This window comes from Leptonychotes weddellii, chromosome 15 (assembly GCF_054177405.1).
Source record: "Leptonychotes weddellii isolate Sample4059 chromosome 15, ASM5417740v2, whole genome shotgun sequence".
Taxonomy (NCBI): Eukaryota; Metazoa; Chordata; class Mammalia; order Carnivora; family Phocidae; genus Leptonychotes; species Leptonychotes weddellii.
The window spans coordinates 41,868,930-41,893,333 of NC_138383.1; the positions used below are offsets into that span (position 1 = coordinate 41,868,930).

General features: G+C 55.0%; 2 protein-coding genes and 1 non-coding gene across 5 annotated transcripts in view; 1 reads left to right on the top strand and 2 right to left on the bottom strand.

Moving 5' to 3' along the window:
• Positions 1-17,733, top strand: part of DRC3 (dynein regulatory complex subunit 3) — a 33,048-nt gene extending 15,315 nt beyond the window's left edge. For all 3 annotated transcript variants that reach the window (XM_081805616.1, XM_081805617.1, XM_081805618.1), the window contains 8 exons: positions 884-999; positions 1,653-1,764; positions 3,097-3,272; positions 7,763-7,894; positions 9,899-9,969; positions 11,662-11,785; positions 16,740-16,871; positions 17,432-17,733. In XM_081805616.1, coding sequence (XP_081661742.1) covers positions 884-999; positions 1,653-1,764; positions 3,097-3,272; positions 7,763-7,894; positions 9,899-9,969; positions 11,662-11,785; positions 16,740-16,871; positions 17,432-17,545 — 977 coding nt within the window. In that variant the 3' untranslated portion in view covers positions 17,546-17,733. The remainder of the gene's footprint in view (positions 1-883; positions 1,000-1,652; positions 1,765-3,096; positions 3,273-7,762; positions 7,895-9,898; positions 9,970-11,661; positions 11,786-16,739; positions 16,872-17,431) is intronic.
• A 1,157-nt stretch (positions 17,734-18,890) lies between these two features.
• Positions 18,891-24,404, bottom strand: part of ATPAF2 (ATP synthase mitochondrial F1 complex assembly factor 2) — a 15,534-nt gene continuing 10,020 nt past the window's right edge. Inside the window, exons 5-7 of the mRNA XM_081805991.1 lie at positions 21,369-21,609; positions 20,728-20,843; positions 18,891-19,275 (exon numbers count right to left, since the gene is read on the bottom strand). Coding sequence (XP_081662117.1) covers positions 19,138-19,275; positions 20,728-20,843; positions 21,369-21,609 — 495 coding nt within the window. The 3' untranslated portion in view covers positions 18,891-19,137. The remainder of the gene's footprint in view (positions 19,276-20,727; positions 20,844-21,368; positions 21,610-24,404) is intronic.
• TRNAK-CUU (transfer RNA lysine (anticodon CUU)) lies at positions 22,939-23,011 on the bottom strand. Its single transcript has one exon. It is a non-coding gene; the product is annotated as a tRNA-Lys (tRNA).

The window sequence follows — 24,404 nt, forward strand, 5'->3', positions numbered from 1 at the left end:
GGGGGAGGCCGCCTAGGAGGCAGAGGCAGGGGTCCTGGCCAGAGAGGATGGTGAGACGTGATCAGGAGCTAGCATGGACAGGCCTGGGCGCAGCCTGGGTCTGATGGGCAGGGGAGGGTCCAGCATATCTCCCGGGTCTCTGGCTGGGGTGCTGGATGGCTGGGGGGCAGCCCATCTCAGTGGGACTATGAGAAGACAGAGGTCCATCTTGGACATGGTGAGTTGGCGGTACTCTTGAGGCGGCCGGGGGAGAGAAGGCTTCAGAAGCTCCTGTCTGGCTCTCAGAGGTAGGGTCTGGGCTGAAGGTAAAGACCACAGAGTGTCCTCTGAGGATGGAGCAATCAGACGTGCTTGTACTTGATGCCTACACACCTGCGGTGTGTAGAGTGAGCCTAGAGGGGTGAGGACTGAGCCCCAGGGGCTCCAGCAGTCCCTGGTGCCTATAGGGGGATGAGCAGGAGGGGCGGGAGGAGAGCCAAGAGGTGGCAGGGCACAGAGCCAAGATCCGAGGCCCTTGTCACCAGGCCTGTGATTCAGGCAACTCATTTGACCTCTCTCCCATGGTGCATCCCAGAGCCAGAACACCCGCTATGGAGAGCTGGGGGCACAAGTCACTGTGGCCCCAGGGCGTGTCCCACAGATCCTCCATCTGCCTGTGCTGCCTTCCTCCATCTTCGGGGTCCTTCCCTAATTTCCCTTACACTCAGAATACTTGGAAAAGGCCACGAGGAAGCAAGCCATTCTTGTGTGTGCAGCCTTCACTAGGGGGCTGTCCACACCCCGCCCAGGCCCGAGGGGCCACAGGACGGCAGAGGCCGGTGCGGCCCGGAGGCACCGAACAGGCCCCGGGAACAATGCCACTTCCCGTCCCCCCCTCAGAAAGATCTGGCAGGGAGTAAGCACCAGTACGGCATCGACGAGCTGAAGCACCGAGAGCACCTGATCCAGGCCCGGCTGGACGATGAGCGGGCCCGGCAGGAGGAGCTGAAGAAGCACAAGGTACTCTGCTGGCAGGGGCCCTGCCACCCGCCTCGTGCTGCCCTGGTGCCAGGACGCCGGCCACAGCTGGTGGGCCCCATGTGCCGAAAGTCTGCGGGGCCCAGGCCCCGGAAACCTGTCTTGATTGAGAACGCCCCAACGAAGCATGTCCGTCATCCATAGGCCAGCACCCCGTCCCCGCCTTGCTCTGCCGGCCACCCGGCCCCGGAGCCAGCCGCAGCCGCAGCTCAGCCCGGACACCACCTGCCCCGTGTCCTCACTGGCGTGCCGGCTGCCGGCTCGAGGCCCTGTGGACACGATCTGCTAGAGCAGCTCCTTCTCTTAACCCCCCTGGGCAGCTCCCTGGCGGCCAGGAAGGTTCAAGTCCTTCCTCAGCACGGCCCCGGACCCCTTCCTCCCCATAGCCGGCACCCCTTCCTCCAGCCAGACCGAGCCACGCGCAACCTTGATGCCCCTGCACCTCCGCACGGGCATGCCCTTCCCTGCCCTGCCTTCTTCGAGGGCTGAAGCCCCAGGGCAGCATCCCCTCCTCCACTCTCCGCACAGTGTCCGGTGCCCCTGGTGCCCAGCGCAGGGCCCGGCCCACTGAGCCCTCGCCAGGGCCCGTGAGATGAATGAGTCCCCCCCGAGCCCCGCTGTGCTTCTGACCGTAGGTCGCGTTCGTCGAGCACCTGAACGGCTCCTTCCTGTTTGACAGCATGTACGCCGAAGACGTAGAGGGCAACAAGCTGGCCTCCCTGCCCGGCGTCGGCGAGCTCCTGCAGGCATATCCTCCCAAGGTCACGGCCACCCCCTCTGGCAGAGCCTGGGCCCCACGCCAGCAGCGGGCAAAGGGCAGGTCCCCTTTTGCTCGGGCCTCCGGTTCCCCATTTCCCCCAAACCCTAGAACATAAAACCCCTCCTTCCCAGCGGTTACCCCAGGGGCAGTGAAGCACCAGGTCAGCTGAGCGGCATGGGAGAAAGGCTGTCTAGATTTCAGGGGACTCACTGAGTCTCTGATCAGCATGGTACGGGGTCTGCTGTGCTACACAAACCAGGTTGTCAAAGAGGGAAAATTGACGTGTGTGGTGTGGCACTAAGCCTCAGTACCTATATTTACTTGTTTTTTTGCTGTGTGCTTTGCATACCGTGTTTATAATTTCCCAAGTGCCCACTAGATGGGTCCTGTGATTAATCCCATTTTATAGTTGGGGAAGCTAGACTTGGAGAGGGTGATTTGTCCAAGGTCATGCAGCTAGAAGCTGGGATTTGAGCCCTTGTCTGTGGGGCCAAGAGCCTGCATCCTTCCCCCCACCCCCTGTCGGCCGCTGCCCAGAGGACATGAATGACACTTGTCATCCTGGCTACGGGCAAGATAATAGCGCCATCCCTGGGTAGAAAGAAACTCTCTCCTAAAACCTCAGCATTTTAGAAAGGGCGGGGGAGGGGGCGGGAAGGGTGTGAGGCTAAGCAGAAGGTGACGAGCCAGGACTCTGGGCCAGCCACATGGGCTCCTGGCCGGGCTATCCCACCCACCAGCTAGGCGAGCTGGGCTCGCATCTGGGCTGTCGCGCCTGCCTGATCTCAAGGGCTCCATGCTGCAGGTGAGGAAGCCGAGGCCCAGGGCAGGTGAAGTGGCTTGCCAGGGAGAAGCCGCAGCAGAGCTGGGACTTGAACCTGGATCTCTCTGCTTCAGGCCTGAGGTCCCCTGACCTCTGCAGGCTCCCTCAGCGTGCCTGCAGCAGCTGAGCACAGAGACAGGCCCCCGACGAAGGTGCCCCTAGAGAACACACCAGAGATAGAACTACACTGGCTGGGGCTGGCTCCCCCTGGGCTCCCAGCCCCACCCCGGCCCCTTTAGGTCTCCCAGGATGCCTCTCCTCTGCTCTGTAGTCTCCCCCACCCCAACCCCAACCCCCATCCCGAGGCCCCTGCTTCCTTCCCCGAGGCCAGTCCCATTCCTGAATCCTTCAGGCTGGGGATGGAGATGCCCCAGCACCACATTAGACTCCGAATCTCAACTCCCAGCCCTGCGCCAGGAGCCACCACCACCTCCGTCTTGCACCCTGCCACCAGCCTGCCCCCAAGATGGCCAGCAGCCTCCTTAACAGCCACTCACCTACAAGGACAAATTCGTCATCATCTGCCTGAACATTTTCGAATATGGCCTGAAACAGCAGGAGAAGCGGAAACTGGAGCTTGACACCTTCAATGAGTGTATCCAGGAGGCCATCCAGGAAAACCAGGAGCAGGGCAAACGTAGGATTGCCAAGTTCGAGGAGAAGCACTTGCTGGTAGGCTCTGCCCCTCCCTGTCCTTTCCCTACCCCCTGCTCCAGACACTGACCCCACCCCACGGGCCTGGCCCCACTGCTGGGGATACGCACCACCTACCTCTGACGAGCCCTAAGACCCGTGGTCATTGTCCCCATTTGCCAGCAGTCATGCGGCTCAGTGGCAGACGCAAGTTTAGCCTTCCACCACCACCAGCCACAGCTCCAACACCATAGCCCGGCTGAGTGCAGGGTGAGGCCCGTGGGCCTCCTTCACCTAAAACACGCCCGGGTTCAAGGTAGCGTCATCATTACTGTTAGCAATGGTGTTACTGTTACCACGCCTGTTACAATGACAAGGACAATAACTACTACTACTCTTTTGGTCATTCGTTCATTTAGTAGACATTTTCTGAGCCCCCCTACCCCCTGCTCAGTGCCTTGTCCTGGGAAGCTGAACCCCTGCTGGACATGGCTCTTGCCCTTAGTGAGCTCCCACCTGTGCGGGGTGCAGACCCAGGCCCTCCCCACTGCAGTGGGGAGCCCAGGGAGCCTTGAGGGTTCCTGGAGGGACCTTAACTCGGGCTGTGGCTCACAGGACAAAGAGAAATGGGCCAGGGATGGTGGAGGAAGGGCATTCCAGCTGAGGGAGCAGGCCCAGGTGTTCAGGACCTGCTGACCCCAGGCCGCTCGGCCCAGCCCAAGCAGCGGCCATGTGTGCTTGGTGGGACTTGTTTCTTGTAGTTAGCATTATTATTTTAGAGAGAGAGAGAGAGAGCATGCTCAGGTGTGAGTGGGGTGGAGGGGCAAAAGAAGACAGAGAGAGAGAATCTTAAGTAGCCTTCATGCCCACCAGGGCAGAGCCCCACACAGGGCTCGGTCTCACCACCCTGAGGTCATGACCTGAGCCGAAATCAAAAGTCGGACACTTAACCGACTGAGACACCCGGGCACCCATAGTTAGCGTTATTTTTAAAGACCGATTCTTGTTCTAAGTCACAGATCTTCGTGAGACTCTAAGGAAAGCTGTGGACCTTCTTTCTCCTCAAAAAACTGTCCACGCAGGGCACCCGGGTGGCTCAGTCGGTTAAGCGTCTGCCTTCAGCTCAGGTCCTGATCCAGGGTCCTGGGATTGAGCCCCGCGTTGTCAGGCTCCCTGCTCCGTGGGAAGCCTCCTTCTCCCTCTCCCTCTGCCCTCTCCTTTCTCTCTCAAAATAAATTCTTAAAAAATTATTAAAAAAAAAAACCGTCCCCGCACACCAAGTCTGTGAGCAGTTGCCTGCGGTGTTAGGGGCTTCAAAGAACCCACAAAGCCAGTCCTGGTTGGGAACTCTTAGTTTGAAGTCAAGCAAAATCCCCTGATAAGGCACGTTCAGATATGAGGGGGCCGGCGATGGGCCCCCGTGTGCTTCCCCGCCCTCCTCACCTCCTCACTCCGCAGGCCCTGTTCTTTCTTTTTTTTTTTTAAAGATTTTATTTATTTATTTGAGAGAGAATGAGAGCGAGCACATGAGAGGGGGGAGGGTCAGAGGGAGAAGCAGACTCCCTGCTGAGCAGGGAGCCCGATGCGGGACTCGATCCAGGGACTCCAGGATCATGACCTGAGCCGAAGGCAGTCGCTTAACCAACTGAGCCACCCAGGCGCCCGCAGGCCCTGTTCTTGTCCCTGGTCTTGTCTGGTCAGCCTCGCCAGTGACCCCACATTCTGTGTGATTTAAGCCTCGAGACCCTCCTCCTCAGGTTATGGGCAGGGGTGTTACTGCGTTCAAGCGGAAGTTCAAGCCTGTCAGCAGAGGAACACATTTGGCTCCCATGTGTGTTTTGTTTGGCCTGCAGAGGCTTTTAAAACGTTTTGAACATCCTACTGACATTCTAAACGGGAAGATTTCACAGAAAAATTGTGGTTGCCAGCTTCTCTGGAGGCAGTTGTCAGCAGGGCCTTGGTGGCGGTTGTCCCCTCTGGACAAGCCACATTTCCAGTCCCCCCGGTCCCTGTCTGGCACATCCTCCATGACATTTATCTGGTCCCCAAAGCCACTGGATTCGGGATGTCTGGACGCCAGCCAGCTGGCTCCTCCTGAAGCCCCAGGCCTGGGCCCAGCCCCCTCAGTAACAAATCCCCCCCTGGAGAAGCAGGACGTGGGCCAGGCTCCCACCAGTGCTCCTGCTGGTGCCAAGCCTGACTCCCTGACGTCCAGGGCGGAGGTCTTCAAAGCACACCTGCTCCCCCTGCTTCTGAGGCGCCGGTCCCCACAGACCCATCATGGCGACACCCCCAGAGGCTGCCTGGGATGAGCAAACTAAGCTCATCCTCCTAGGGCCGAGAGTAGTGGTCTCATGCAGCCCACACACCAGAGTCTGCAGGGACCGGACAAGGGGCTCATGCCCCAGCCCAGGGGGTGCAGACTGGCACTGGGATTTTCCAGAGCTCTCCAGGGGCCTCCAATGCTCAGCCCCAGTTGAGCCCGCTCGCTGGCTTAGAAGGTCACAGGACTCCATGAGCCTGAGGTTCCTCATGGGACCTCTCTGAGCTTGTCCTGTACTCCCCCCCGCAACCCCCACTAGCCCAGGACTCCCTCAGCGCCCTCTCCCGGTGCCCAGGGGGGCACGGCTTGGGGTCAGCGGGCGGGTGGGCACAATGCTCATGTGGACCCCTCGCTGGTGACCCTCTGATAGCCTCCATTTCCTCGTTAGAGAGATGGGGGTAACTGCCTCCTAGAACCGTGCTGGGGACTGTGACCAGCAGTGTGTGTAGTCCGGAGGCACTGGACAGGCAGTGCATGCTGGTAAGCGTAGTAAGCATGGCCACAGAGGGACCACCGTAGCACGCATGACAAAACGTAGCATGCACTGTTCTGCACTTTGCTCTGCTTCTTTATGCAGCCTAGAGATCCTTCCAAAACTTGAGTCGCTTCCTTTTTTCATAGTTATAAAATCTCTCATTGCATGGACGAGCCGTGATTTATTAAAACCAGTCCCTGCTGACGGACAAGCCGGTTTTTTCCGATCTTTTGCTCTTCCCACCCGTGTCGCAGTGGGTAAGTTGGCGCAGGTTTGATCTGTAGGACGAAGTCCTGCAGGTAGAACCGTGTGTTGCTCCTTTTGCTAGTTACGGCTCAGCTGCGCTCGGTGGAGGCCGGACCCGTGCTGCCGGCTCCTTGTCAGACCGCTGTTCTCAGGCTGCCTCGTCTCCCCCGATCTGGTCCACTTGGAGTGCATTTGTTTTCTCTTCAGTGAGGGTAAACATTGCATGTTTCACAAGCATTTGTACTTCTTACTCCGTGAACTGTTTGTTCTTGTAACATGCCCTAACCCATTTTTTCTACTTGGTTTTTGGTCTATATCTTTTTTTTTTTTTTAATCATTACTTTGTAGGAGCTCTTTATAGATTGAGAAGTCAGCCCTGGGTCAATGCAATGAGCTGCAAATATGTTTCCCAATTCGTGGTTCATCTTGTCCGTTTTCTGTCTATGGTGCTTTTGCCATTCAGAATTTCTAAAATTTTTATGTAGTATAATTTATCAAGTCTTTTTTTTTTTTTCTGGTTATACTTACAAAGGACTTCTTCTCTCTGAGATTATTTATTAAAACCCACCCATTTTTCCTTCTAGTACTTTTATGGCTTTACTTGGTACATTTAAATCTTCACTCTGTGGGAAATTTGTTTTCATGTAGGTTCGAGGTAGGGATTGAACCTGATTTTTCTCCATACGGGGTAGCCATTATTATAAATATCATTCATCACACTGAATTGTGTCAAGTTACTCTGTCCTCCTTCCCAGCTAATACCATATAGCAACAGAAACAAGTTGACAACGCATCTGATGGCCAAGTCCCCAGGACGTTTGTTAGTGAATGGCTGGAATTCAGTGCCAGGTTTGGACCCCGGGGTGCTTTCTAGCCCATGAGCATCCTCTCATTCCAAACAGTCCAGCTCTGGGGTGCTCTGCGGGCCTGACTGGTTTCCGAAGGACTGGACATTTTTCCAGTGTCTCTCCCTACCCATGGCTGCTGTGGACCTTTTATTGGAGACTGTTCGCCAAGCCCCTGCTGAGAGTCAAGAGCTCACATACACTGCCTAATCCCCAGAACTTTGTGACACACACACTTCTCTCCCCCTTTACACGAGGAAAGCAAAGCTTCGAGAACGAAGGGGGCACACTCGAGGTCACACCGCTAATAAGTGACCCAGACAGGATTCAAATTCAGGTTCGCTTGACTCTGAAGCCATTGCTCCTTCCGCCCAGCCCAGCCACCTCTAATGGAAGCCAGAGCTAACGTGGATGGAGCACTCACTAACCAGTACTAGCATCCGCTCTAACTGCCTCCAGGCACAGGGAGCGTAAGTAGCTTCCACAAGCCCACGAAACTGCCAAGTGGCGGAGCTGATCCACTTGAACTTGGACAGTCCAACCCCAGAGTCTAAGTTCTTAGCCATAAAACCAACCGTCGCCTGTCATTAACTAATTACACTTAGTCATGGATTCCTAAAGCACAGGTTTTTATTTCCAGAGTCTAAATGCCATTCGAGAGGAGTCCGATCTGACCAATATCGAGATAAAGATAGTGGAATATGGCGAGGACATCACGGAGCTGTTCAATGTGCTCATGACACTGGAGATGCAGTTGGTAGAGCAGCTGGAGGTGAGGCTGGGCCCCTGGGGCACAGAGGTGGCGCGATCGTGCCCTGCCCGTCCCATTTGCAAGAACACAGTAATTCAGCTGCAAAACCGTACTCGAGCTGGAACCTTCCCGGGCACTCCTCTGCTGGAAACGTCCAGTGCGACTCAGCACGGCCGACTAAAGCTTTCTTTGCTCATCAGTCCTGTGTTTGCTTTTAATATATTTCAATCATTCAGAGTGTAAGTGATTCTTGTGCTGCATGAGAGGTGAGCTCATTCCTCTGGAATGCACCCCCTATCCTGGAAGACCCCAGAGCCTCAGCGGGGAGAGGTGTTTTTTTTTGGTTTGTTTTTTTGTTTTTTTAAGATTTTATTTATTTATCTGACAGAGAGACACAGCGAGAGAGGGAACACAAGCAGGGGGAGTGGGAGAGGGAGAAGCAGGCTTCCCGCCGAGCAGGGAGCCCGATGCGGGGCTCGATCCCAGGACCCTGGGATCATGACCTGAGCCGAAGGCAGATGCTTAACAACTGAGCCACCCAGGCGCCCCCCCCCTTTTTTTTTTTATTAGACCCAAGGAGCTATCTGGGTGCTTGAAAAACACAGTGGGCTCCCGCTCTAGGATGAAACAAAAGCTCCTCCGCATTGCAGCCCGCTTTGCCGCATCCCAGGGCCGGGCAAGGAGCCTGCAATTCAGCACTAAGTCGGGGAAGCGCAGAGCGCTGCTATCTAGAATTCCTTACAGCCCGAGTGACTTGTGTGTTCACATGGCAGCCGAGGCCGTGATGAATCGAACCTCATTGGATGCTGCCGTGGCTGGGCCAAGAGATAGCACCTAATCAATTCCTCACGTGTCAAGTGATAGCTCAGACACGGATAGATCTGCCCATCACAGCACAGGGCAGATGCTCGCTCCCCGCTGGGGAAGGCTCGAGCGCTGCGGAAAGCTGCTCACGGAGCATCAGGGGACGCTCAGGAGGACGCCCTCCTCCTGCAGGGAGAGCCCCTTTCCGACATCGAGAAGTTCCCCAGAACCTGTGCATGCTCGGGCATACTGGTATCACCAGCAGCCAAGAAGCTGTCAGGTGCACTCGTGCTTTTCAACGACCCCATGTTTATTCATTATGACAGTGTTTACACACATTGGAAAAATGTGCAGCTCAGCCTGCAGTCAGTCCTCAGACTCGGGCAGAATCCCGGTGCCCTCGGCACACCCTGCGGCCCCTGGAGTCCAAGGTTGATCAGGGGCATGACCCATCCTGGGGGGGGGTGGTCACAGGGGAACAGGCCTCACCATCACTTTTCCCATGGTTCCCTCACTCAAGTCCCATTTAGGCCCTGGGTGCCCAGCTAAGCGCTGGGATGCAGCAATGCAGGGGTGCACTGGGGGGAGGTGGAAGCCAGGCTCGCAGCCGCGCTCGCGGCAACAGGTCAGGGGTCACGGCCAGCATTACTGAGGCACCTTGCAAGGCATTTTGTGTGAAGTAACTCATTTTAACTTCACCGCAATTCCACAAGACAGGTACTATAAAGGAAACCCATTTCATAGATGAGGACGTTGAGGCTCAAGGAAATTAAACACAGTGGTAGAGCTAGGATACTGAGCCAGGCAGTCTGGCTCTTAGCGACTTTCTCCCCTGTTTCTCTGGAGGTGATGGACAGATGCCAGTGAGAAGCCCAAAGGGGGTTAGCTCTGTGTGTGTACGTGGGGCTCGTGGGACAAGCATTCCTGGCAGAGGGACCAGCACGTGCAAAGGCCTGAAGGAAGCTTTGAGTTAAACTGTCAGGGGGTGGTGAGTAAGCTGAAGTGGCTGGAGAGTAACACAGGGGTGAGAAAGAGGTCAGGAGAGAGGGCCAGTTCACAGACATCTACCTGGGAAAGTCAAGGTGGTTGGTCTTTACCCTGAAGGTCTGGGATTAGAGGAGGCACCTGCTAAGTTTTACAAAATCACCTTTTGCTCTGATACTAGGTCAGTCGAGTTCATGTCTAAATATTCATGTTAACTGTGTTCTTTATCATTTCCAGGAGACTATAAACATGTTTGAAAGGAACATCACGGACTTGGTGGCACTCTTTATTGAAAACGTCCAGAGCCTATATCCTTTCCTTGATGACCCTCCATGGGGAGGTGCTACTGGCCCATAGCAGTGCTCCTCCTGCCTCCAGGGGAACCAGGGGAGAGGCACTTGCATTTTTTTTTAAAGATTTTATTCATTTATTTCAGAGAGAGAGCATGAGCGGGGTGGGGGAGGAGCAGAGGGAGAGGGAGAAGCAGACTCCCCGCTGAGCAGGGAGCCCAATGCAGGGCTCAGTCCCAGGACCCTGGGATCATGACCTGAGGCACCCAGGCTCCCTGACACTTGCATTTTTAACAAAAGGCAGAGAAGGGTACAGCTCCTTCACGAACTAAGCAGGATGCAAATCAGTGTAGTCCCCTTCCAGGTGGCCACCTTTGGAATCACACCTACCCCCTCCCACTACCACCAATGCCCTAAACAGGTTGGCAGAGATAGTAAAAAGGCAGGGCTTTATAATCATACTTCACTTTTTACCAGAAATACCTGAGCCCCAGTTTGATGTACAGAAAGATCTCTACTTGCACCAAGGTGCTATCAGACCCGTCACAGGATCCCATGTCGTGGGACTCTCCACCTTCGAGATTAGAGGCATGTAAAACCTCCCATTTTTCACCAAGGAAAAAGCTCACCTTCAGAAGATGGAGATTTGGCAACCCCTTGGAATGTTCAAAGAATGTTCCGCAGGGTCTGAGGGAGTTTCCTGACCCTCAGAACAATGGTGCCTTGTTAGAGTAAAGGTTTGGATGCCTAGCCTAGCCAGGTTGCTGCGTGGGGCCCCGTTTGCAGTCGAAGCCCTGGCATATTTGTTCTCAAATGAGTGATGTTCACAGGGAGACCGTACCCCAGAATCCCTGCCTGCCTCCCGTGTTGCAAGTATTCACGCCCTGGGAGCGGGGCCACATCCATGTTGCAGACACTGACCAATCCTTTATAATGAGATTGTCAGGTTAAATGTCATGGTTAGGAGCCTACATCTGGGGCATGACCAACCCTTCTGCTACCTGAATTCAGGGCCCTGCATGGGGGTTGGGGGGGGGCAAACTGCTCTGCTCTACCCCAGAAGTAACCTCCTGGTCCTGCCTTCCTGGGCCCACAGTCCTGCAAGGAGACAAGTTACGGAGGCAAAAGTAAGCAGAGGCCAGGGCCCGGAGCCTCCCTGAGGGAGGGTCCTCTGAGAACCTGAATGTGAGCCAGAGGGACAAGGCAGAAAAGTGGGGAGGACATTCCAGGCAGAAGAGGCAGCCCCGTGCAAAGGCCCTGAGGCCCTGAGCGAGCTTTAATTCCAAGAGAGGCTGCAATGGAGAGTGGGAAGCTCCTGGAGAGCTATGAGTATGGGAAGGATGAGGTCCAGTCTAGCCACATGATTAAGAGCTCACTGGCTGCTGTGGGGAGAAAGGGCTAGAATGGGGAGACCAGGACTTGGTTTGCTGTCCAGGCAGGAGGCAGTGGCGGGAAGAGATGTGGAGGATAGAGGGGCTCTGCGGGGACCCAGCACCAAGGGGCAGTGATGACCAGGTGTGTGTGTGTGTGTGTGTGTGTTGGCTGGCTGGTTGGCTCTGGGGTTTTGTGCATGTGTAGGACCGGCTGAGAAGGGGTGCCCTTCCGCCCTGCAAAGTTTGTTCTTGTGTGGAGGAAATGGCCCAACCCTCTGAGGGGCTGCAGGGGCGCCTGGCCTGCTCCGCCCCTGGCCTTTGCTTAACTTGGCTGCACGATGGCTCAGTGCCGGGACCTGGAGAACCACCACCACGAGAAGCTCCTGGAGATCTCCATCAATACTCTGGAGAGGATAGTCAAGGGCGAGCTCGACGAGGACCTGCCCGACGACGTGCGCGCTGTGAGCACTGTGTGCGGGGCCGTGGGCGCGGTGGGCGGGGCTCGGGCCCAGTGGGCCGGGCCGAGGGCGGTGGGCGGGGTTGGGGGCGAGGCGGGCCGGCTCAGGAGCCGGAGGGTCGGACGCAGTGCCTGCCCCCCACCCTCTGTGGCTCTAGTAAGCCTGAAAGCCTCCTCAGCCTGTTTCCTCACCTGCAAAAGGGACGGACCGTAACCCCCTTGGCAGGGTGGTTGGCAGATGAAGTAGGCCAACAAATAAAACACCTGGTGGGAACTCAGTGGGGAGCAGCTGAAGAGGAGCTCATGGTAATTAAGGGGTTTCAACTTACCAACAGTTTGGTTTGCAAAAGGTCATTTCTGTAGGGCTTCTGGAAGTTTCTGAGAGAGGCAGTTGCAAATAGAGGTTAAGTTCTGAGATTCCCCCTGCAGGTCTTCCTAACCCTTGCGTGTCTGTGGTGGGCTGCACTGGTGTGGTGTTTCGAACAGCCCAAGCACCATTTCCACCTGGCCTGTTGCTGTCCCCCACCTTCCGTCAGCACGTCCAGGGATGGGTGGTCCCGCATCAGCAGTCAGCCCGAGCTCCTGAGCTGCTCACCCGAGGGGGCTGTCCGGGGCTCCTGCGCTGCGGTCCAGTGGCGATGTGTGTTGTTTCTCTGGGGAGGGACGCAGGCCAGATCCTTGGCAGGAGCCTGCTTTCATTCCTTCATCAGTCATCCCACTCCCCATTTCTCAGCTTCTCTCACCTCCATGTTAGCATGAGATCAAGCCACACTGTCCTTTGCCTGGACCACTGGCCTCCTTGCTACCCTTCCATAGGCTATTACTCCCCACACAGCAGCCAGAGATCCTGAGGAAACCCAAACCTCAGCATTCTGTGCCTCTGCACAACACGTGGTAATGGCCTCCCGTGACCCTCGGAGTAAGCCCTTCACTTTACCGCAGTCCACCAGACCCTCGTGCCCGGCCTGCCTACCTCAGCCGCCTGCCCCCTCGCCCCAGCCTCGGAGCCATTCCCCAAGCTCCCAGGCTTGCTCCTTTCATTTGATATTCCACCTAGCAGACATGCCCTTCCCTCAGCCCCCCGGGTGTGTGGCTCGTCCTTGTTCAGCTCTCAGCTCAAATGGCAGCTCCTGGGAGAGGCCTTCCCTCATCACTTTCCTGGAAAGCCACTGTGTCTCGATCACACATCCCATTTATCGCTGTCAGAGCTCGTATTGCAATTTCAGGCTCTCACGCGTGTGTTGATTTGCTTATGTGACTATTCACACCACATCCAAGCTCACGGGGAAGGCAGGGACGGCCTCTTCGCGGCCAGGACCCTCGCCAGGGCCAGCAATGGTGTGTGGCACTGCCACAGTCCAGCTGAAGGGCCCTCAGTTCGTCAGGGGCTGGCTGAGTCCCCGGACAGAGACCAGCAGTCCCGGCTCCCATGGCCTCTGCTGGGGGCTGAGACAGACGCCTAGGGCAGCAGGGTGGTGGCCAGCCCTGCCTCCCTCAACCCCTGCCCAAGCTGCTGTGGCCAGACAAAAGATGTCACTTCCCCTGAGCCCTGAAATAAGGCCGCCCCCAAGAGCCCACTCTGCTGTGCCCCAGAGGGACCATCGAGGGGTCATGGGGTTCCCCCATGGCACGCCTCCCAGTCTGTGACACTCAGCGGGCACAGGACTGACACATCCCTAATAACTGGGACACAGAAAAATCTGGGCCCCGAAACTCAGCGGCAGACAAGTAGGCTGGACTGGTGCCTCCAGTGGCCAGCCCTCTCTCCTGCCAGGATGACTCTGCCTGGCGCCATCTGTCACCTGTTCCTGTGGCTCCGGGAACGCTCAGTACCTGCCGACTGGGTGGGGGCGGGCCACAGTGGCTGGCAATGCGGAGCTCCATCGGCCGTAGGCTCGCCACCGTCCGGGCACGGAAGCCTGAGGCTCACGTAGGATCTCCTTTATCTCCGCAAAACAACCCTACAAAGGCGGTACTGTTAACATTCGCAGTTTACAGATGGGAAAACTGGGTAAGACTGCGTCTCAGAGAAGTCTGGTAAGCCGCGCAAGGTGACAGTGCTTGGGAGGACTAGAGTCTGGAATCGAACCCCAGCCTCAGAGATTGTAGACTCTCACTGTAGACTACAAGCTGGCGTTCTGGGTTTGCCCAGGGCCCCAGGCCCTAGGGTAATGGGGCTCTGCCTTGGGCTCGCTGGTAGGACTGGTGTCGAATGCCACCCTCGAGGCCTCATGGGGGCAGCCAGCTGAGCGCACTGCACAGCCCGCCCTCTGTGGGCCAGGGTGAGCTCTGTCCTTTGAGGAATGCCTGCAGTTGCATAGAGAGACATCACCAGGACCTTAATACTGTGGCTTAGGTCTCCCTAATTATTTAAGTAGGCTCCACACCCAGCACGGAGCCTAGCGCAGAGCTTGAACTCCCAACCCTGAGATCGAGACCTGAGCTGAGATCAAGAGTCAGACGCTTGGGGCGCCTGGGTGGCTCAGTCGTTAAGCGTCTGCCTTCGGCTCAGGTCATGATCCCAGGGTCCTGGGATCGAGCCCCGCCTCAGGCTCCCTGCTCCATGGGAAGCCTGCTTCTCCCTCTCCCACTCCCCCTGCTTGTGTTCCCTCTCTGGCTGTCTTTCTCTCTGTCAAATAAATAAAATCTTAAAAAAAAAAATGAGTCAGACACTTAACCGACAGAGCTGCCCAGGCACCCCGAGTTCTCCTTACATTTAAACAACAAGATGGGGCACATTGTTCTTGGGGGGAGGGGAGGATGCCTTGATTGTAAGAAGTAATTATAACAACAAACTGCTGGCATTTACTGAGGGCCAGCCGTCCGAGAAGCAGAAACACCGGACACGTATTCTTTTTAATCTTCATATCAGCACAGCAAAATAGGTACCATTATGGTTCCCTTTTACAGACAAGAAACCCGAGGCACGAGACGAGAGTAACCTGCCCAAAGACACAGCATATACGTGGTAGAGCTGCGATCTGAACACAGGCAGTTTGACTCAGACTCAGAGCCTGTGGCAAGACAGGGATGTTCGGATGAGTGAATAGGGCCCTCAGTGAAGAAAAAAAATCCAGTTTCTCTTATCTAATTATCAAGGAGCGGGTTCGCGATAAAGCGTCTCATGGAGGAGATTGTTTATCTCTTTAAAACTCCTCTCATTCAGTCCAGTGATTGTGATCAGCTCCCGCCACAGTTGGGGCCAAATCTGTCTTCCGAAGTCCTTCGGTGCTTTGGAAGGAAAAGCGGCGCGTGCTCAAGGAGGAAGCTGTGGCGGGGAGGGAGGGGACAAGAGCGGCGCCGGCATCCCCAGCGGCCCCTGGCAAGGGCCCCTCCACTGGGGCCGGGGGCCGCGAGCCTCGTGCTGCCATGAGCCGCTGCCACTTGCCGGGGGCCGAGGGAGGGCACACTTGCTCCCCGGGTGCTCTGAGCAGCCACGTGGGCGTCCAGCCGCAGTGGTGGGGCCCGCGCTCAGGCCCACGCCACAGAGAGGACCTGCCAGTCCCCAGAGACTGTGCTCAAGTGACAAAAGTCATGCCCCCACCCCGCCCCAAGAATTTGCTCTGAAACAAGTGTGTCTTGAGGGCTGTGTCTTCACCTCCGTGAGGTCCAGCAAGGCCCTCAGGGAGCCAGGAGCCTAGGAGACCCGCTATGACCCTTTTTAAAAGTGAAGAACCAGGACCTTCTCATGATGAGTGGCTCTGGCTACTTCTAGATTACCGGGACGTGCTCCCGAGCAGGCTGCCTGAAGTCCTTCCCAGAGTCTGGCCCGGGACCTTCTCGCACAGAGGAAGATCTTCATGACTTCCTGTCATTTCTCCCATGCGGCCGGGCTAGCATCAGCTGCGTCAGCCAGCCTCGCTTCTCTTCATGGGATTCTGTGGACAACCACCATCCCGGGAAGTACTCATAGGCATTACAGGCATTACTGTGAAAAGAAGTCTGTGGCCAAATAAACTGGCAAACCAAGAGAGACAAAGTTAAAAGAGTTTATACTTTCCAGAGCCTTCTCTGTTTCGTGCCCTGTTATGCAAGGCTTTCCCAAAGGTATTTGACCAAAGAAAACATTTTTGGGGATTTTTTTGCAGAAATACTAATATCTCAAGATCCCATAGAACATATTTTGGAGACTATTAAGCTAACCACTACTATACTAAAGAAAAACAACAAGTATTTATCCGCTTGCAGTCCTCACAACAAATGGAACATTCGGGTCTTTTGCCTTTCCTTCAAAGCGTAAGCAGCGCTTATGAAGTGCACCCGCAGCCTTGCCCTGCTCTGGGGAATGATTCCACTTGATTTCCAACTGAGCCAGCTACACAACAGCCATGGTGTGGACACCTAGGACCAGCCAGGCCTGGTGGAGGGTGGTCATTCTCAACAACTTTTTACAAGGCAGAAAACAAGGTCAGGAACAAGAAGGCAGGAGACCCCAAGCATAATCCAGAGTTCAATTGGGTTAACGTGAGGGGCAATGGAGAGACAAGGTGGGGTGAGCAGCCATCGATTTATAGGGCCTTCTGTCCTCAGAGCAGCCCGAGACCTGCAGCCAGCCTTACACTTCCCACCCAGCCGGCAGGCGTCAGGCAAATCAGACTTGAGGGCCAACGAGAGAGAACCACTGTGGGAGCAGACGTCGTGAGTGAGGTCACCTGTGGAACAACCACCTGCCTCCTCCCTGAAGGAAACACACTCCCAACTAGGACTGCAAAGTCAACGCCTTGGTGGGCCCCTTCCCCATAGTGCTTGCCGCAGCTCAGGTCTGGGAGGCGTTGTCCCTGGAAGATGAGCTGCAAGAAGAACGCTGATACAAAGGTGGGCGCTCCACTGGGCGCCGGGCAGCTGCCTCCTCCAGCCAGGGGACACTCGGCTGTTCCCTTTCTCTTCGGCCCTGTGACTGTGTGCTCGGGGGCAGGGAACGTGACACACATGCTCATCTAATCTTTCTTGCTCACCAGCTTTTTGTCGACAAAGACACGATTGTTAATGCTGTCGGGGCATCACATGACATCCACCTCCTGAAGATCGACAATCGAGAAGATGAGCTGGTGACCAGGACCAACTCTTGGTGTACGCACTTGGTGGACACGGTGAGTGGGTACTACCCTGGTCTAGGAGGCTGCACCCATTTCTCCAGCTACCAGCCGGAGAGAAAGGGGAAATCTCTCCCTGGGAGCATATACTCTTGGCAATACAAAATACAGTTAAAAAAAATTTTTTTAAAGATTTTATTTGTCAGAGAGAGAGAGAGAGAGTGCACGTACAAGCCGGGGGAACAACAGAGGGAGAGGGAGAAGCAGGCTCCCTGCTGGGCAAGGAGCCCCATGCAGGACTCGATCCCAGGATCCTGGGATCATGACCTGAGCCGAAGGCAGCCTCTTAACCAACTGAGCCATCCAGGTGCCCCAAAATACAGTAAAATTAAGGATGGTAGAATTCCACACTGAAGACAGACTTTAGAACCCACATGCTAACCCACCCTAACTCCTCCCTCAAAGAGATGAGCAGAACTCGGAGACTTTAAAGTAAATGAGGGATGCAACTACACAAATTTCAAAGAACGACTTCCTTTTCCCCAAAGTGTGCTCAGTAAAAAAATACCAGCAAATTCTCTGACTTAAGGACCTCGGGCTTTGCTTTCACCCCTCAGATCCACAAGGATGAGATCATGAGGAACCGCAGGCGAGTGAAGGAGATCAATCAGTACATCGACCACATGCAGAACGAACTGGACAACTTGGAATGCAGTGACGTCATAGATTAGAGCTTACCAGCCCAGACAGTTCTTCAGAACACAGTCCTCGGCCCTCGCAGTGCGCACACACACCACACACGTCTCCCTGAACGCTTCACGAGCATTACTGGGAGTCTCTCAACCCACAACCCCTCCCCCCAGCACCATTCTTCCCCTACCCCTGGGGAGACCTCCAAATGTAGAGAAAAATAAAGGACCATGTCTCTTTTCTCCATTCTTTTTTTTTAAAGATTTACTTAGTGATTTAAGAGAGAGCATGAGCAGGGGGGAGGGGCAGAAGGAGAGAAGCAGACACGCCCCCCCGCCCCCCCCGCCACTGAACACAGAGACCGATGTGGGGCTCGATCTCATGACCCCGAGATCATGACCTGAGCCGCAACCGAGAGTCGGTTGCTTAACCGACTGAGCCACCCAGGCACCCCCATCTCTTCTCCATTCTTAAAAAAAAAAAAAATCATCAGAACTCCTAATCACGTACGTGCAAAAGGAAAAGTCCAAGATGATCAGTTGGCCTTGCAGTTGGCCTGCAGGGCGGCTTCCAAGGTGGCTGCTAGACCCCTGGCCACGGCCTAACGTCAGCTACGTGCCCACCGTCTCTGCTGACGCGCCCAGGGCAGGCCTCCAGCGGGAGGCGGACGAGGCTGATGTGGACTGAGTCCTTCTCTTCTCCGTGTGCTGAGGAGGGACACAGGAGAGGCCGGAGCCCCCGGCATAGCCGTGGGACCTGGGCCGGCCCACCAAGGTGGAGGCCACAGCTCCCTGCATCTCTAAGGTTGGCCACAGGGGCCACACGACCCTCCAGAGGTGAAGAGCACAGGCTGGGCCTCCCATGTCACCTCTGTAGCCTGAGCTCCAGCTCAGGAATGAGAAGTGGGGAGGTGACCGTACCTCATCTGAGCACAGTCAGGGCCTCAGGGAGGGCACCTGGCCTGCGGCCCCAGGAGACCACACAGGGCACCCAGGGTGGGGCGAGTGGCCGAGTCGGGAGGACAGTCGGGGCTCCCTGGGCAGGGCACTTCCAAGTCAGCCGGCCTTGCCCTGCCCGCCTGGGCTTTTACCCCACAAACAATGCATACTTTCTATTTTCAAGAGTAAATGCTTTCTTCTAAAATACTAGGAACAAATAGAAATAACCAGCGTAGGACAAAAAGGACTCACTTTCGAAAGACTGATTAAAAAACCAGGGGAGAAACGTCTCCCGGCTGAGGGCCGCACAGCTCCGTGAGGCTCCCAGCCACGGGCAGCAAGAGCAGGACGTGCCATGGGACGGAAGCCGTTTGACCTTGGTGAAGCCCAGACGTAGCACGAGGAATAGAGGAAAGCAGAGGCGCAAATGAGAACAGGCCTCCACGCGTTCCCGGGGCAGACAGGTATTTAATAAAACCAGCTTGAGAGAAAGCCCAAAGCAGACAGGTATTTAATAAAACCAGCTTGAGAGAAAGTTGCTCGTTCGCTTGTCCCGCTCGCTCGCTGCCCAACTGGGCCAGGGGCGCACGGCCGGGGCGCGGGCTGACCTCCACGGCCGTGCTGGGTCCTGGGGGGCGTGGCAGAGCGACGCCGAGCGGGGGCCCCGCAGGCCGGGGGGTGCGCCCGGCCAGGCCTCACGGCTGCAAGAGTTTGTGCTTCACCGTGGTGCTCTCAGAACAGAGGTGGACGAAGAGGGTGCCAGCGGCCGTGCGTGCCTGCAGCTCCTGCAGCTCGTAGTCGTGGGCCCACTTGATGTTGCCCCACTTCTGGATCTGAGGGGAGGGCAGGACAGGCTGCTGCGTGGCTGGCAGGCGCCCGGCTGCCTCCTGGCCGGAGCCACATTCCATCCCCATAGCCAGGCTCGGGGGCCGGGGCCCCAGTCTTGCCAAAACATGGGGACCCACGCAGGGGAGGCAGCCGGGGAGAACCCTTGGGTGGGCAGAGCAGGCACCCATGCTGATGGAGTGCGGACAGCTTGGGAGGGGTGCAGTCCAGGCCCAGGGCCCGTGAGCACCCAGACTGCCGGGTGGGCCCGGCCCCAAAACCACACGTGCATCTTCCCCAAGGGGGCGCCACCCGCATGCCGTCCTCCTCCCACAAGGAGGCTGGTGTGAGACTGCCTGCAAGAGGTCATCCTCTGCGAGCTGCCTCACCAGCCTGGGCTGCAGCGCCCCCTGCCTGGCCAGGGGCCCAGCCGCCCCAGCCGTCCGGGCACCCGGGATCTGCCACGTCACACAAGCCACCGTCCCCACGTGGACGACTGTGATATGTCCTCCGAGGAGCATTTTATACTTTGAGGGAACAGGTAAGTCCCTGTTTTGTGGTGGCTCGAACCTGAGAGCGGGTTTCTTGGCTCCCCGCCTCCCACAGCCCTCACCCCCCAGCCCCAACAGATCACCCCTGCCCATTCCATGTCTCTAGCTAGCCCCTTTCGTGGTAGAGAAACAGTTCTTCCCCTGGCATTTTTCTGAACAGATGACTAGACGGATTCGGGAAATAATGTCATTACAAAAGAGTTTTCATCATGCTAGGAGCCGATTTGTAATAGCAATTAACCTTCTGAGGTTGGAGGAAAAAAACAGTAAAAAGACTGCAGAGAACGCCATAATTCTCAGAGTTAAAAAATGCAAATGACAGTGTAGCAAAACCGTATTAATTTCAAACCCACTAAATGAAAGCTTCTGTACAAAAAGGTGCCCCCTGTGTGCGCTCTGCCATCCAGATGACCCGCAGTGTGAGCCAGGGCGCCAGGGCTCCGCATGTTAGTGGGGCCCACCATGCAGTTGTGCAAGCAGACGATCTTGATCCGCCCCTGAACCCCTATCTGCCAAGTGTGGTGACCGCCTTGGTATGGAGTTGCCCAGACCTGGCTCCAAACCCTGGCTCCAGCATTTTCCAGGGGTGTGACCCCGGGCCTCGGTTTCCCCCTGTGTAAAATGGGGATAACAACAGCTCCCACCTGGCCAGGCTGTTCAGAAGAGGTGAGGCGATGAGGGTAGAGCTAAGCATGTTGGAACACGGTGGCACTTAGTACTGTTATATCACTGCTTCTTGACAATTTTGTGGGCCCTGAGTTTTGGTTTCTGGATGTACGTGAAAGTCACGAAAGGCCAAATCTACATAAAAACAGTTTTGATGGGCTAGCCAGCCCACCCCCCCCAACCCCCCCTCAGTCTGAACCAGGGAGGGGAGAAGCGGGGACTCAGGCCGCGGACGCTCCTCACCTGGTACTCCTCCTCCAGGCGGGACAGCAGCACGGCCTGCTCCACGGTCAGGCGCAGGTCCATCAGGCCCAAGGTCAGCACCAGGGACTTGAGCTGGGTCGCTACAAACTCAATCCCTGCAGGTACACAAGCCAGATCAGGATCCAGGGCACCCCCACGCCAAGACAGGGGAGGTGCCAGACCTCCTCTTTGCGAGCCCCTGCAGCCCTGGAGAGGTACAGAGGTGCTCGGTGGGGGACCGATGGTCACAGGGGATGTGCGCTTTCTGGCCGGCTCTGTATCCATTCCCCATTCTTCTCAAAGAGCACTCTGATTTCCACTGGGGGTGTGATCCCTCTTCTGCTCCTGCCCGGGGGGGGGGGGGCACATGACTTGAACCGGACATGTGGGAGGACTCCAGCCCCTGGTCCAGGGACTGGTTGGCACATGGGCATGTGACTCGAACCAGGCCAATGAGACTTGAAGTCAAGACGCCTGAAGAAGAAGGCAGAGCCAACTATCCCCTGCAAGGGTGGGAGCCTGCTGTCCTCTGGCGACTGAGTGGAAGGGTTAGTTAGCATCAGAGCCAGCCCCTCGAGTGCTCTGGTGATGCCTGTGTCCGTCACGCCGCCCTCCCAGGCCATGGGAAACACTACACATACCTTGTAGGGCCCACACGTTGTAAGACGCCAGGTGGCTGACGAGCACCTCCCGAGTCCTGGCTGGGATGCTGGGCCCCATTATGCTGGTGGAGGAGCCGATCTCCACGTCGTATCTGAAAGGAAAAGGCTTCGGCATGTCCCTGTGGTGCTGTGTGGCCCAGCTTTCACCCAGAAGCAAAGTCCTCAACTGCTGAGCATGCACGTGCCCTGTGAGGGCTAGTCTTAGGGATTCTGGGAGCATCTACCACGATGGCCAGTGGCCTCCCCAGAGCAGAGCCAGAGCCCACGCAGCTGCCTGAAATTCTAACTCCTTTGCCTAGAACCTCCATCAAAAGCACGGGGTGCCTGCTTTTTAAACCTCTTAAGAAAACTTTTCATATTTGAGACCATAAAAGATTTCTTTAAAAAGTTATTTTCCTGGGGCGCCTGGGTGGCTCAGTCAGTTAAGCGTCTGACTCTTGATTTCAGCTCAGGTCACAATGTCAGGGTTGTGAGATTGAGCCCTGACTCGGGGTCAGCACTGGGCATGGAGCCTGCTCAAGATTCTCTCTCTCCTCCTGGTGAGGATGCAGAGAAGGGTGAACTCTCTTACACTCTTGGTGGGAATGCAAGCTGGTGCAGCCACTCTGGAAAACAGTATGGAGGTTCCTCAAAAAGTTGAAAATAGAGCTACCCTACAACCCAGCAATTGCACTACTGGGTATTTACCCCAAAGATACATATGTAGTGATCCGAAGGGGCACCTGCACCCGAATGTTTATAGCAGCAATGTCCATAATAGCCAAACTATGGCAAGAGCGCAGATGTCCATCAACAGATGAATGGATAAAGAAGATGTGGTTTATATATACAGTGGAATACTATTCAGCCATCAAAAAAATAAAATCTTGCCATTTACAATGACGTGGATAGAACTAGAGTATTATGCTAAGTGAAATAAATCAATTAGAGAAAGACAATTATCATATGATCTCACTCATATGTGGAATTTAAGAAACAAAACAGAGGATTATAGGGGAAGAGAGGGAAAAATAAAAGAAGACGAAATCAGAGAGGAAGACAAACCATAAGAGACTCTTAATCATAGGAAACAAACTGAGTGTTGCTGGAGGGGTTGTGGGGGGGGATGGGGTAATTGGGTGATGGGCGTTAAGGAGGGCATGTGATGTAATGAGCACCAGGTGTTATATAAGACTGATAAATCACTGAACTGTACCTCTGAAACTAACAATACACTCTATGTTAATTAATTGAATTTAAATTAAAAAAAGATTCTCTCTCCCTCTGCCCCTCCCCATCTTAAAAACTATTTTCCTGGGGTGCCTGGGTGGCTCAGTCGGTTGAGCAGCTGCCTTCGGCTCAGGTCATGATCCCAGGGTCCTGGGATCGAGTCCCGCATCGGGCTCCCTGCTCTGCGGGGAGCCTGCTTCTCCCTCTCCCTCTGCCTGCTTCTCTGCCTACTTGTGTTCTCTATCTCTCTGTCAAATAAATAAAATCTTTAAAAAAAAAAACAAAACTATTTTCCTTACAATAGTATTTTTTTAAAGATTTTATTTTTAAGTCATCTCTACACCCAACATGGGGCTCGAACCCACAACCCTGAGATCAAGAGTCACACGCTCTACCGACTGAGCCAGCCGGGCGCCCCACATTTTCTTACAATGATCTTTTATGTGTTCTATACCATCCCATCACTTTTTCAAATATTTATTAAGCCTCTACTGCCTACAAGCCTTTGCTTTTGGTCTGGGACATGAGCTGGCTTTAAGAATGACACATTTTCGGGCGCCTGGGTGGCTCAGCTGGTTACACAACTGCCTTCAGCTCAGGTCATGATCCTGGAGTCCGGGGATCGAGTCCCACATCGGGCTCCCTGCTCAGCAGGGAGTCTGCTTCTCCCTCTGACCCTCCCCCCTCTCATGCTCTCTCTCTCTCTCATTCTCTCTCTCAAATAAATAAATAAAATCTTTAAAAAAAAAAAAAAGAATGACACATTTTCAAGACCAATAGTAACTATATAAAGGACAGGAAAACTGAAATAGACTAAAAGCAATTTTTGTAATTTTCTTTCCTGTGTAACTCATTTTTCCCGTTGGTTTAGAAATATTCTTGCTGAAATTTCTAATGGTACAAATGGAGCACAGCAAATGGCCGAGCTGTTTTGCAAACTCTCAAGGATGAGAATCTCGAGTGCCACAGAAAGTGGACAATTTTGTCCCACGGCAGAGATCTCCAGGCACCCACCCTATTGTCACGTTTCATTAGACTCTGAAATGACACCGTATCTTCATAGCTCTTCCACAGTATTGTGGTTGTGACATTTTGTTTGATCCTTAAGTGCACCGGCTGTGCCTTTTACTATAAAACCCTTGGACATCTGGCACACTGTGGCACTCGGGAAACGTGGACAAATGACACAGGCAGAGAGCACTTCTGGGAAAGATGTTATGCCAAAAACTACTCGTGTCAGCTTACAAATACTGAGGTCAAGGTGGTACCACGGTAGCAGCCCTCCCAAACCCCCCTGGAATGAAACGAAATTTAATTTATTTCACCGCCACATCAACAGTTTAATTTTATACAGAAGAATCTTTCCACTAGGGAAAAATACTGAGCATCATCAACTCCTAGAAGCCTTACGTCCACAGGATCGGTGTTCCCAGACTTGTCCTCATGTGTGTACATATCATGCACACTGTTTTGGGATTCAGTTTATTTTAATTTTTTTTTTTTTAAAGATTTTATTTATTTATTTGACAGAGAGAGAGACAGCGAGAGAGGGAACACAAGCAGAGGGAGTCAGGGAGGGAGAAGCAGGCTTCCCGTGGAGCAGGGAGCCCGATGCGGGGCTCGATCCCAGGACCCCGGGATCATGACCCGAGCCGAAGGCAGACGCTCAACGACTGAGCCACCCAGGCGCCCCTGGGATTCAGTTTAAAAGGACAGCAATTGTGACAATGACAGAGATGATCAGTGCCCAGATCTGCGCCTTTACAGTGTGCCAAGCAGGATGCTAGGCATCACTTAGTTTACCCC